The 12,459-nt window shown below is 44.7% G+C and overlaps 1 protein-coding gene across 3 annotated transcripts in view; it reads right to left on the reverse strand.

Moving 5' to 3' along the window:
• Positions 1–11,281: 11,281 nt before the first annotated feature.
• PIP5K1C (phosphatidylinositol-4-phosphate 5-kinase type 1 gamma) overlaps positions 11,282–12,459 on the reverse strand; it is a 142,999-nt gene continuing 141,821 nt past the window's right edge. For 2 of the 3 annotated variants that reach the window (XM_043979762.1, XM_043979763.1), the window contains 2 exons: positions 11,780–11,863; positions 11,282–11,424 (listed from right to left, as the gene is read on the reverse strand). In XM_043979762.1, coding sequence (XP_043835697.1) covers positions 11,422–11,424; positions 11,780–11,863 — 87 coding nt within the window. In that variant the 3' untranslated portion in view covers positions 11,282–11,421. The remainder of the gene's footprint in view (positions 11,425–11,779; positions 11,864–12,459) is intronic. The other variant, XM_043979766.1, reaches the window with a different exon arrangement.

A 12,459-nucleotide genomic window follows, 5' to 3' on the forward strand; every position in this document is an offset into this window, starting at 1 on the left:
ATCATATGGGCCACCACTCTAGTTCTGGCCCTCATCTATTCTCACGTGTACTACTTTAATAGCCTTGTTGCTTTCATCCTTCCCTTTTCTAATCCATTTTCTACTTGGCCAAAATAATCTTCGTAAAGCACAGGTCTAACCTTGTCAATTTCTTGTTAAAAAAAATCTTACTCACTTTCCATTCCTTCTTGGATAAAATGCAAACATCTTCACTTTAGTACTTAAAACCTTCCACTGTCCATTTCCAATCTGCTTTCTAGACCAATTTCACATTACTCCCCTTCAAAAATACATTCCCACCAAAGTGTTTCCTAAATTTAGTATTGTATCTCCCAACTCTGCATAGTCTGTTCCTTCATAGCATATATTCTCTCCCCTAATCTCACGCTTAGAATCCTTGGTTTTGTAAGGATTTTTTGCTTTCTACAACATGAAGCCTTTTCTGATTCCCCTTCTAGTGCCTTCTCTCTTTTGATTATTTGCACTTTATCCTACATATATCTGGTTTGTATATAGTTATTTGTATGTTGTCTTCCCTATTAGACCAAGCTCCTTGAGGGCAGCAGGGACTATCTTTTTGTTGTTGTTTTTGTTTTTTGGTTTTTTTTTTAGTGAGGCAATTGGGGTTAAGTGACTTGCCCAGGGTCACACAGCTAGTAAGTGTTAAGTGTCTGAGGCCGGATTTGAACTCAGGTACTCCTGACTCCAGGGCCGGTGCTCTATCCACTGCGCCACCTAGCTGCCCCCAAATATTTTTTGTTGTTGTTTTTGTTTTTTGTTTTTTAGGGACTATCTTTTGCACTTAGCACAGTGCTTGGCACATAGTAGGCACCTGATATTTATTCACTTAGTATCTTTTGAGCCTCAACTTAGGGTTCACTTCATATGGGAAACCTTTCCTGATCCCCCTACTAGTTAGCATTCTCTCCTACGTGGGGCAATGCATGGAGCTGAGCCTGGAGTCTGGAAGGCCTAAGTTCAAATCTGGCCTCAGCTATTTCTAGCTGTATGACCCTGTATGACCCCCACCTAACCTTTGTTTGTCTTAGTTTCTTCATCTGTAAAATCATTGTGCCCAGGGTTGTTGGGAGGATCAAATGAGATCATTGTAAAATGCTTAGCACAGTCCTTGGCACAAAGTAGTTGCTATTTCATTCTTATTTCTTCCTTTCCCCTCTCCTTCTCCCTCAAACTACCTCACCCATCCATATACATGTAAGTGAATACAGCACCAGGCCTGGAATCAGGAAGATTCATTTTCCTGAGTTCAAATCTGGCCTCAGACACTTATTAGCTGTGTGACCCTGGGCAAATCACTTAACCCTGTTTGCCTCAGTTTCCTCATCTGTAAAATGAGCTGAAGAAGGAAATGGCAAACCACTCTAGTGTCTTTGCCAAGAAAACCCCAAATAGGGTCACAAAAAGTCAGACACAACTGAACAACTACAACATACATGTAAATACTATGAACCTCTAGTAGAATGTAAACTGTTTGAGGGCAGGAATTGTGTTTTCTTTTTTGTCTTTGCATCCTCAGGGCCTCACTCTGTACTTTGCATCTAGTATGTGCTTAATAAATGTTTGTTGAATTGGATTAAGAAAGGAAAGACTTGGGTTCCTGGCCTGCCTATCATAAATCAACACTTTGGCTATGTCTGAAAATGTATAACTGCCTCATTCCACATCTATAGCATACTACCTCCTTACCAGGAGGAAGAGGAAGCTTTCTTTGCTGTGATTCTTTTGTTTGGGGTGTGTGTGTGTGTGTGTGTGTGTGTGTGTGTGGCAATTGGGGTTAAGTGACTTGCCCAGGGTCACACAGCTAGTAAGTGTGTAAAGTGTTTGAGGCCAGATTTGAACTTGGGTCCTCCTGAATCCAGGGCTGGTGCTCTATCTACTGTGCCACCTAGCTGCCCCTCCAATAATGAGAATTTTGATGTCTTTCAAGGTTGTTTTCCTTGGTTCTTTTTATTTTGCTCTGCATCCATTTACCCAAGTTTTCCAGAATTCCTTTTTAAAAACAAGTTTTTATTTATTTCTTCTGTTTTTACATCTCCCACATTTTTCACGGTATCCATCCATTCCCAACTTCTTCTCATAGAGCCATCTTTTATAATAAAGAATAAAAATGAAAGGAGAAAGAATTAAGGCAAAAGTAACCAATATATTCAAGAAATTTGATGTTATATGCAGTGATCCACACCCATAATCCCTCGCCTCTGCAAGGGATCAGAGGGAGGCATCTTCTCATATCTTCTTTGGAGTCAAACTTGGTGTAGGGCCAGACCAGGGAAGGCTTTTTGGGCTGAGGTCATTGAAGGATGAAGCTGCCATCTGGTGGCTTCTTCATTTAACTATAATTTATCCCTTAAATCCAATTCACTTCAGGTCATGATATCACCTCCTGATGTTGTGGTCCTCTTCCAGAATGAAGGATGAACAACAACTAGCATCCTGTGAGTAAGGGTTGCCCTACTGGGGACCCAACTAGCATGCTCCACTTGGGCAATATAGTTCCCTCTTTCTCTCCCCCTCCTCTATCCATATAGAGAATCATACCTTTACCTGTGGGTGCTCTGCCCAAAGGAATATATTTTGAGAACTTAAACTTCACAAGATATTTTGGGGTTTAGGCCCTAGAGTTTTTTTAAGGACCATGCCTTAACTCCAAATCACTGACTCTCATAGATTGGCTAGCAATAGGTCCCAGCTCAAGCTGCTGCTGCTTTTTTTTTTTTCCAGGGCAATGAGGGTTAAGTGACTTGCCCAGGGTCACACAGCTAGTAAGTGTCAAGTGTCTGAGGCTGGATATGAGTTCTGGTCCTCCTGAATCCAAGGCCAGTGTTTTATCCACTGTGCCACCTAGCTCCCCCAGCTCAAGCTTCATTGGCCATTGTTAGGCCTCTTATTGGCTCTGTAACGATTGGAATGACGCCACCTGCTGGAGACTTACTGTAGTAGAGTTCCGCCCATGAAGCGAAGGTCTTTGAGGGCAAGACCAGGAGTCTTTTCTTTGACATCAGGAAGTGACGCTGGCTAGTGGGAGGAAGAAGGAAGAGACTGGCGCTCGGTCTCGCTCTCTTTCCTGGGGATGCTGGTGGAGAAGGCAGCTAGAAATGCGCTCTCCCTTTAATAGATAGGAATCTAGGCCTTTCTCTTTCTCCTTCTCAAATTCTCATTCTCCTTAATAAATGCTTAAAAGTCTAACTCTTGCTAAAGCTTATAATTTATTGGCGACCACTCATTAGATATTTTAGACAGTTTAGCTAGAATTTGTTTTGATTAGGTAAAGGAGGCCATTCTTTGCCTCATTCCTAACCTAGCATTAATCACTAGATGGCCAATGCCTCAGGCAAACTGAGACCTGGAAAATACCTTAGCTTAAAAAGGCCAAGGTCTCCCACTGCACTGGGGCCATTTCTAGTTGTCCTGATGGGTACCTGCCACTGGACCCAGATGGCTTCAGAGGAGAGAGAGGTTGATGACTCAGCCCTCCCTCAAATCCAATTCATTGCAAGTAATGACATCATCACCTCCTGATGTTGTGGTCCTCTTTGAGAATGAAGGACAAACAACAATTTGTCAAAGTTTTATTGATGCCTACTGTTCTTAAATCATCAGTCCTTTCCCGATAAACCCCTGCCCTTTCTATCTCCAAACCTGGTGAGCCTTCCCATGTAACAAAGAAAACTTGTTAAATCAAGGGACACGGTGACCAGAGTATGCAATATTCTGTACTCGTTAAAATCACGGGTTTGGATCAGGAAGTGATCTTAGAGGCCAATTAGTCCAAACCACTTCTACAGATGAGCAAACTGAGTCCCAGAAAGGTTATGCAGCTTGTCCAAACAATGTAGTCCCTGATAGCTTTGATAGCCAGGTGCTGTGTTGTCAGGGTCCCCTCCCCCTGACTCTACCTACGGCTTGGATGGCCCTTTTGCTTTTGTTCAGGCTTAATTCTGAGGCCGCTGTCTCTCGAACCCTGGAGACGCCGTGTCCTAGAAAGGAGTACTAGGGGGATGGATGTGATTTTCAGGCTTCGATATAGGCTACAAGGTCACTTCAGCTCATCAAAATGGTACAGTGGGTATAGGGCCCAGATGGGAGGCGGTTAAAGGCAGATTAGACAGAGCATGTGAACCGAATGCTTCGAAAATACAGTCCCCGAAAGTGTTGCAAGTAAGTTAATTACTGGGGGGTGAGGGTTGATTTACAATGCCTTCATCCCCTTCCTAGACTAATCTCCACAGGGAGGGGCAAGAGACTGGCTTTTCTGAACTGACTTCTAGCATCTGGTACTATGCTCTGTGCATAGCAGGTACTTTGGCTGAATTGGAACATTACTAATACAAATAGCCCCATATCTGTGACCTTGCCTCTAATTCCTTCCCTTTCAGGCTCTCTCACATGGGGAGCCAGCTCCGTCACCTCTCCCCTCAGACACATCAGTGGCTCCCATGGCTACAATTTCCTTTAATTTCATTGCTTTTGTTTCCCTCAGCCTCATATTAAAAGCCTGGTTTCTCTCCTACTCTTTCCCCCCCATCCCTTTCTTGCCTTCACTTTCCTATTTCCCTCCAAGTTTCCTCAGCTATAGGACTTAATTCTCAGATTCTAAATGCACCAGATGCACTCCTGCCTCTGCTGAAGCCTTTCTTCCCGTAAGCCCCACAATGCCCTATGAAGCCTTTCTAAACCAGGCCAGGCGGGCCACTTCTTCCTTCCTTTAAGATCCCAGAGCCCCTTCTTTCTGTTCCACTCACACGGTGCTCATTGATGTTGTTGCCTTGGATTGTGGTTGCTTTGTTAGTTCTCTTTTCATGTGTGTCTATTTTGTCCCCTAAGCTAGACTAGGAGCCCCCCAGGTCAGGGACTATGTCTCATTCATCTTTGTAGCCGCTGCTGCTATAGGCACAGGTCTTAAAAAATCTAATTATAGATTGACTGTAGTGCAGTGATGAAGGGGCCTGTGGTAGAAGTCAAACTAGAGGCATCAAGACAGGGAAGTGAATAGTGTTAGGCCTGGAGTCAGGGAGACCTGAGTTCGAATTTATCCCCAGGTACAGTGTGACACTGGCCAAGTCACTTAACCTCTGACTTAGTTACCTCATCTGTACCTACCTCCCAGGGCTATTATGAGGATCAGATGAGACATAAAGAACCTGGCATAGTGCCTGGCACATAGTAGGTGCTTTATAAATGCTTATTCCCTCCCTTTCTCCTCTCATCCTTATCTGTGAACTGGGCATAGCAACTACTTTGTAAATCTTGGGGAGGTGGGGAATGGTGTTGTGAGGGTCAAATGAGCTAGCTAATTGCTTATGTTCATAGAGTTAAAATGTTTTCAAAGAGCTTTTTGTATATTTTTTCATGGAAGGTAGACTCCCATTTTAAAGATGAGGAAACAGTCTCAGAGAGATTAGGTGAGCTGCAGAGATCACAGGGCAGTACATAGCAGAGGTGGGTCTTGAACTCAGGCCTGCTACATTCAGTACTACTTCCTTTATAAGCTCTCACAAGCGTAGCAAGACTCAACTCCAGAAGTCCCCCCCTCCCTCGTGCTCCCCACTATTTGGTAAAACCAGAGTCATCCCTAAGCTTCTAAGGCTCCTCCCAGTTTTATGTGCTTGGTTCTAAGGCTCCCTCATTCTAGGCTCTGAAGTCTATTTCATCCCAGATGTTATCTGACTCTGAAAGTGCTTTCAAACAAAAGGAGGTGTGATGTTCCCAAGTGCACCAAAGACCAGGAAAGCTTATCCTAGGAATTTAAGACACATATATGGGGCAGAGACCAGTGCTTTGTCACCTTATTTATTAGAGATCACCTTTTTAAAGTAAAAAGAGGTGGGGAAAGGTCAGGACAAGGGATTTGCATACAAGTGTTATTCTGTGTCAGCAGTGGTGGCAAGGGTCTACAGAAGAATTCATGTCCTGGGTTCTGGGTTCGAGAGACAGTGTGAAAGAGGAGGCCACACCTTGATTGTCAAATACCAGACAAAAGGGGGATTGAGTACATGGGAACCCTCTTTGAGGATTAAGACACACAAGGTTTTTGTTTGTTTAAATCAGTTACGCTGTGAGACTGGATCAGTCAGACATCAATGCAATTTTGCCACCAGAAGAAGGCCAACAAGGAGCTACTGTAGAGAACAAACAGGAGTAACCCAGGGGTGAGCGGGACAGAAGCTGCAAGTCTGCAGTGACAAAACAGTAGAGGGGAAGAGGCTCCATCAGTGACCACGTATATTGCATTAGCTAAAGTCGGGTTGTCTAGGTTCAGGAGGGTTCTGAGGAGGACTGCAGCCTAAATGATATCAGAGAAATGCCTTTTATACAGTACAAGAAATTCCAACACCATCCACTTCCTTAGAAGTAGCAGCCACTGGAGACAAGACAGGTGAGGAGAGGGAGGCATCTCATTCAGGAGAGTAGATACAGAGTTTTACACTCAAGGGAGAACAATCGGGGGTTTAGGAGTCCTCATTGGGGTAAGGCAATTCATTCATTAGACATTATAAATAGCTCTTGCCTTTTCTCCTCCTCAATGAAGACTAAGTTAATGCCGCAAACTGAGAAAAGAACAATTAGCATTAATTTACAGCTCTCTGGGGACAAAGAGGGCTTCAAAAAAGGGCCTTCATGTCTTAAAGCAAAAATAGAAACATGACTATGAACAGAAGTTTGGATTTTTTCTATCCCCTCCCCCCTCCCCCCATATATGCTAAACTACATACCTACTTACATACATTTGTAACATGATACTCTTATAGAGTAAGACTCAAGAAATGACATAGACTGCAGGTATTTTTATTCTTGTGTCAACTGGAGACTTCCAGAATCAGAAGCAACCTGGTAGGCCTGAGTTAAGGGTTTTGCCTTTCTGAGGAAGGAGGACAGGACCACAGGGAATATAAAAACAAGTGAGGGTGGGGGCAAACCGGCTGTTCTGAGTCCTTGAAGATGGTCCCAGGATGATAAATCGTCCCCTTGGTCCGTTAGCATTCCCTCTCCTCCCCTGCCCCAATAACTCTTATGTTCTCCCTCTTGGTTAGCCCAGCAGTGCAGTGTGGAAGCAATATGTCACAAATCATTTCAGTGTGTCAGGGGTGGGGGCATGGGAGAGACGAGGGAAAACTAGGGTCACTGAATTGTGACACTTAACACAATCAGGATTCAGCACCTCTTGGTGGATGACTCCATTCCATGGGATAAATAATTAACTTGGGGGTGGGGGGGGGGTGTTCAACTCCTGAGATGTTTAGAGGCTCCAGGTGGGGCTGCTCTTTGGGGAATACTGCTGTAATGGTTCATTAGCCTCAAAGGGTAGCCCATCAATACGAGGTCTGGCCCAGGTGGCATATTTGGCCTTCCGACAACAACTTGTGTTTGCTGGATGGGGCACTCATCAGAAGGAACCATTACACTGTATCATGGTGATAAAGGCCCTTGGTGGGGATTCCATAACCTAATCAATAAATGTTTCTGTTTAGTCCTTGACAGATGTAGTGTTCTTTCCAGGGTGCATAAAAAGACCTTTGTAAGATATGTTAAACTGGGGTGCAACATTCAGATTTATGCTGGTCCATGTGCACAGCTCCTCAAAGCTTCAGGGGCTTTGAACCCAATATGCACCATTTTGAAGTATAAGATGCCCAGCAACCCCATTACCTCTAAGTGGGCCAAGGCCCACTGTTCCTTTTGCCAGAAAGCTGGATGGGAGACCTTTTCCTTCCTGAATGCAGATTATAGAGTAGTAGATGAAAATCAGCTAGCTTCTCCACACTGACCCACATCACCAAAGTCTCCTTTGGTGGAGAGGGATGGAAAATGAGCTTATATACATGCAGTACTCAACCCAACAGAACTTAAAATAAGCTTCCAGCCACAAAATGAGGTCACTTGGTTTTTCTTGTGGTAAGAGAGGTAACTGTGCAAATAGTATAGAGGGTCCAGCAGAGGTGACCCAAAAGTAGGACTTTCAGATGCCTCAAAACCCAGAGATACAAGGCTGTTCAATATCTTACGACCTACAGAGACTACCCTCATAGTTCACCTCCCTCACTCAGCAAAAATTTTCAAAGGCCTAAACTGAGCGTTCCCACTGTACTTCAATGTACTCCTATCCTCTCCCTCCCAGAGAGCTGATTTCTTGCCTTTCCACTGATGACTACTACTTGAACAGCATTCCATGATGGTTTGATGAATGTATCCAAGAGGCCCTGACTTCAAAGTATGGGTACCTTTCCTCACCTTGTAATTCATGGCAAGGACTAACTGCTATCAACATGACCAATGAGGCTTCCCTGAATATGAACTAAGATCACAATTTCTTGGGATGTGAAAGTTGGGAATGGGTGGAAGGGGAATTGGGGATTTCCATTTAAATCCACCTCCAAAAGGGGCTGGGTAAGGATTTAGATGTGAGTCCTCTCATTGGGTAGGGTGTGTATGGTAAGTAGTGATGGGTCCAGATTTTAATGATACTCCTCTGGGTGTTCAGAGAGTAACAGGTCTGGAGGAAAGGGAAACTACACTCTTCAGATGCTGCAAAGTGACAGAGGGAAAATAACAGGGAAGGAGATGCCTTACAATTTTTATAAGCCACCACATCTGACTTTGCAAATTATGGCAGATTTAAGAAAAGAACAACAAAAACTTCCTCAAACTAGACCAGGAAAAGGGTAAACACAGGGATTCCCTGGCCTCTCTCTTCTCCAGCCTGACAATATTCATTCCCCAAACCTTCCTGTCTTTTAGGCTAATTTCTACAAGATACTGCAGATTAGTGCAATCAAATAGTGCAGTGCAGGTGACAGGAAGCTAATGGAAGATTAAAAACCTCATAAGTACATAAACAAAACACTATTCAGTAGGTGGAGAGGAGAGTTGGCAATTGGTAAGGAGGATTTATCAAATTAGCTTCTTTTCAACCTGGAAAGACTCTAGTATGGAATGACTAACAACTCTAGTGTGGGATCTGGAAAAAAAATGTTCCAATTGATGTTGCTGCACCATTAGATTTATTTCCTTATTTGTGGTTGGCTATGCCTCCTCCTCTTCCTTCACTCCCTCTTTTCCAAAGAATGGTCTCTGCTTTCTTTAATCTATACAGTAAATTATTTTTTACCCCCACCATTAAAAATAACAAACCAACTCATTAACCCTTAAATGTTGTTTCTGTAGACAAAGAATCTCAAAGCAGGGAAGAGCCTAATCTCCTAGACCAATAATGAACCCTTTGTTTCCCTCCCTGCCAGGCCTAGTTGGGGAGGGAGGGGGGTGGGGGGGGTAGGTAATCACATAGGTTAGTTGTGAAAACTTGCATATGCTCGGGGTAAAGCTTTTGAGATTTGCCCTTAACAAATGATGTCATCAATTGATTTGTCTGCCAGAGACAAACATGCACTGGATGGAAAGGTGGTGAAGTAGGAAGGGTTTTTGGGGTTATGCTTAGGGTGAAAAATTGTCTCTGGAAATTCCTGAATAGCAAAGTGGATTAAAGCCCTGCTTGTTGCTGATCTAAACAGCCAGTTCAACAATTATGCCTTGCTTTAGTTACAAATAGCCCTATCAAGTCTTGTGCACAATGGCTCAAGTTCCTTGCTACTGCCCACCCCTTTCCCTTCCAGAGTGGCTTAAATTTTGGTGAAGCCATTGCTTTAACATCTAACAGAAGAATTCCCCAACACTGCCTTGGTCTCTTCTGGAATCCAAATCCTTGGTCATATTTATATTAAGAAGTCCACACTTCTTAGCTCTGAGTAAAAGGAATAGGCTCCATACCTCTCAGAGGGGCAGCCACTTTGGGCCATAAAGAGGTGAGGGAGACATGAGGACTCTCTGAGTCCTTGTCAGTCCCTTAGGGAATGCCACACCTCAGGAGCACCAGGTAGAACACATCAATATTTCAAGAGCAGCATTTTCAAAAATCGTGATCTTTGAGCCAGTAGGTGATGTCAAAATGTTTCCCTTCTGGCCAGTGGAATCAAATCTGCAGGAAGAGAAAGGGGGTATAAATCCATTTCCAAATCCAAAGGCAGAGCTCTTAACCTTGCCACACCCCATGGCTACCAAGAGCTTCCACCAAAGCCAAGTCCTTACCTTCAGATCAAGGCATATATCTGGTGTCAGGCTCCTACTTCTATAAAGTAGGGGAACACAATGTCATTCTGGATGAGGACATGATGCCAAAGCCTCTTTTGCAACAATATAAACAGTGTTTTCTCCATCTCCCCCATGATACTTCTAGACAAGAGCAGGAGCCGGCCGGGCCTTCAAAAAGTTGAGAATCTGTCCAAAGGATGTGAATGGAAGTTGGTGGTTGACTTGCTGACAGGTAGTCACCTGATTGTTTTGCGCACATGTTCAGAGAGGATGAGTCGCTTCTCTCCATGTGGAGCTGGGGGAGTTGAGGTGGGGGGTGGTTGGTGTGACATCCAGACTCGATTCCCAAAAACTGGGCAGCGATTATTTGCACACCTGCCCCAGGGCACATCAGAGAAATGAGGGGGGGGGGGACATTCCTTTTTCAGGATGCCTGTTAGAAGGCCCATGCCATGCAGAGGGTGACTCATTGAACTCCAGCAGGGGCTAAGCAATCCATACAAAGATGGGGACAGCAATGGCTTAACACATTCTCAGAATGCTGAGGAAGATGAGGAAGGGGGTGTGATGCTGAATGGATGAGGAAAAGACAGTAACAATTCCTTCCTTCTTTCCTTTGTCAATGACCCAACTCACTTTATAAGTCACTGGCAACTTGGCAGTCCAGAGGCTTGGAGCACAGATTTCAGATGGAGATGCCATATAGGGGACCCTGTCTTTCTCCTGACCAAACACATACTGAACCCATACCCAGCCCACCCACAAAGCCAAGGTGAATTGCCCTCTCAAGAACTCCAGTGAGGTTTCATGTGATCTCATGATATACATGTAGTACAGAGAGGAACTGAAAGTGCAATTAATCAGATAAAAAAAAGCACGTTTGTGCTGCTGTGTCTGTGTGCAAAGATTCAAGACCCAAAATAAATACATGATTTAAAAATTAAAAAGGTTCACAGTATCACACACTCATAGGTAGTTTACAGGAGTGCCCAGGGGGAAAACTGCCTTCACTTCGATTTCACCCCACTGATTTCTTTTCTTCTGGGCATTCTGGGCTAGGGAGTTGAGTCTTTTCAGTCAGTTGCCATTGGTCCCAGGATGGTCACGGTTGAGTTGGTCAGTGGGAAGAAACGACAAGGACAGGAGGCTCAGGCAGGGTTCCAGTGGGATTCGCGTTGGCGGAGGAGGTCCTGTTCTGCAGCGAGTCGGCAAACTCCCTTATGGCCAGCCCAGATGGGCAGGATATCGACACAAGGGTAACACGGCAACCTGGAGAGGGGACTAGGCTTGGCTTCAGGCTTCCCGTCTGCATAGAAATTACTGCAAAGAGGCAAAAAGGGAAAACGTAAGAAGAAACTGAAGAGGGAAACAAAGGCTCCTTCCCACATATTCCTAACCCATTGGGAGGGCTATGGATGGAACAAATCCAGTTTCACGGCCTCCCTCTCCCCAAGAAATGTGGGAATTTTCTTGGTCTAATGCTGGCTCCCAACGGCTCGGAATTTGCTGTTCAGAGCCAGGAAACTCATGGGGTCGGCTGGACTGGGAGATGGCCAAAGGTCTCCACCCACAAAGAGCACATGGTCAGTGGCTGAGAGAGGCCAGGAACCAGGACACGGGTCAGTCAGCCACAAATTCCCTGCTAACCCACCAGGCACTTTTATGGTACACTTACTGTATCGCTCTCATCATCAGAGACCGAGTGGACTTTCGTGCTATAGTGGAGTGGGGAGTAAACCCAGCTCCTCTCATCGGTGGGCTGCCAGAGACGGCGGGGGAGATGCAAGAGGAGCAGCAGCAGAGCAGGGAGCAAGGGAGAGAAAAAAGGAGAAAAGAAAAAAAGGAAAAAATAAAAGAGTAGGAAACCCGAGAGTAAGAACAAGTATACCGGAAGGCAAAACAGCTTTCTCTGAAGAGTTTGCATTCTTGGGACCTTCCTCACCACCTTAATCGGTATGGCCCCTTTCCAAAGGACGACGCTGATACATACCTGAGTCCCTCTATCTGGAACAATTTTAGTGTAAGCTTAGCCTTGAACAGAATGGGCCAAGGGCAGTGCTGACTGCTTGAGCGGTTACTGCCTATTTCAATAACTCAGTACCTTTAATGCTGTGGAAATGGATGTACTGGGATATCAAGTGAATCCACTGATAATGCCAGGCTAACAGGGGTGGGGTGGGGGGAGGGGGTGGAGACTGTCTAGAGCAGGGATGGGAGGGAGGCACAAATTAGCAGGGTAGATTAGGTTAATTTGTGGAATATGCAAAGGAAGCAGTTAGTTAACTCAACGCATTGGACAGCAGGCGGACAGAGAGACTAGAGACAAAAAGGAAGGTAACAAAGAGAACTTGTTTT

The sequence above is a fragment of the Dromiciops gliroides genome, chromosome 1, assembly GCF_019393635.1.
Source record: "Dromiciops gliroides isolate mDroGli1 chromosome 1, mDroGli1.pri, whole genome shotgun sequence".
NCBI lineage: Eukaryota > Metazoa > Chordata > Mammalia > Microbiotheria > Microbiotheriidae > Dromiciops > Dromiciops gliroides.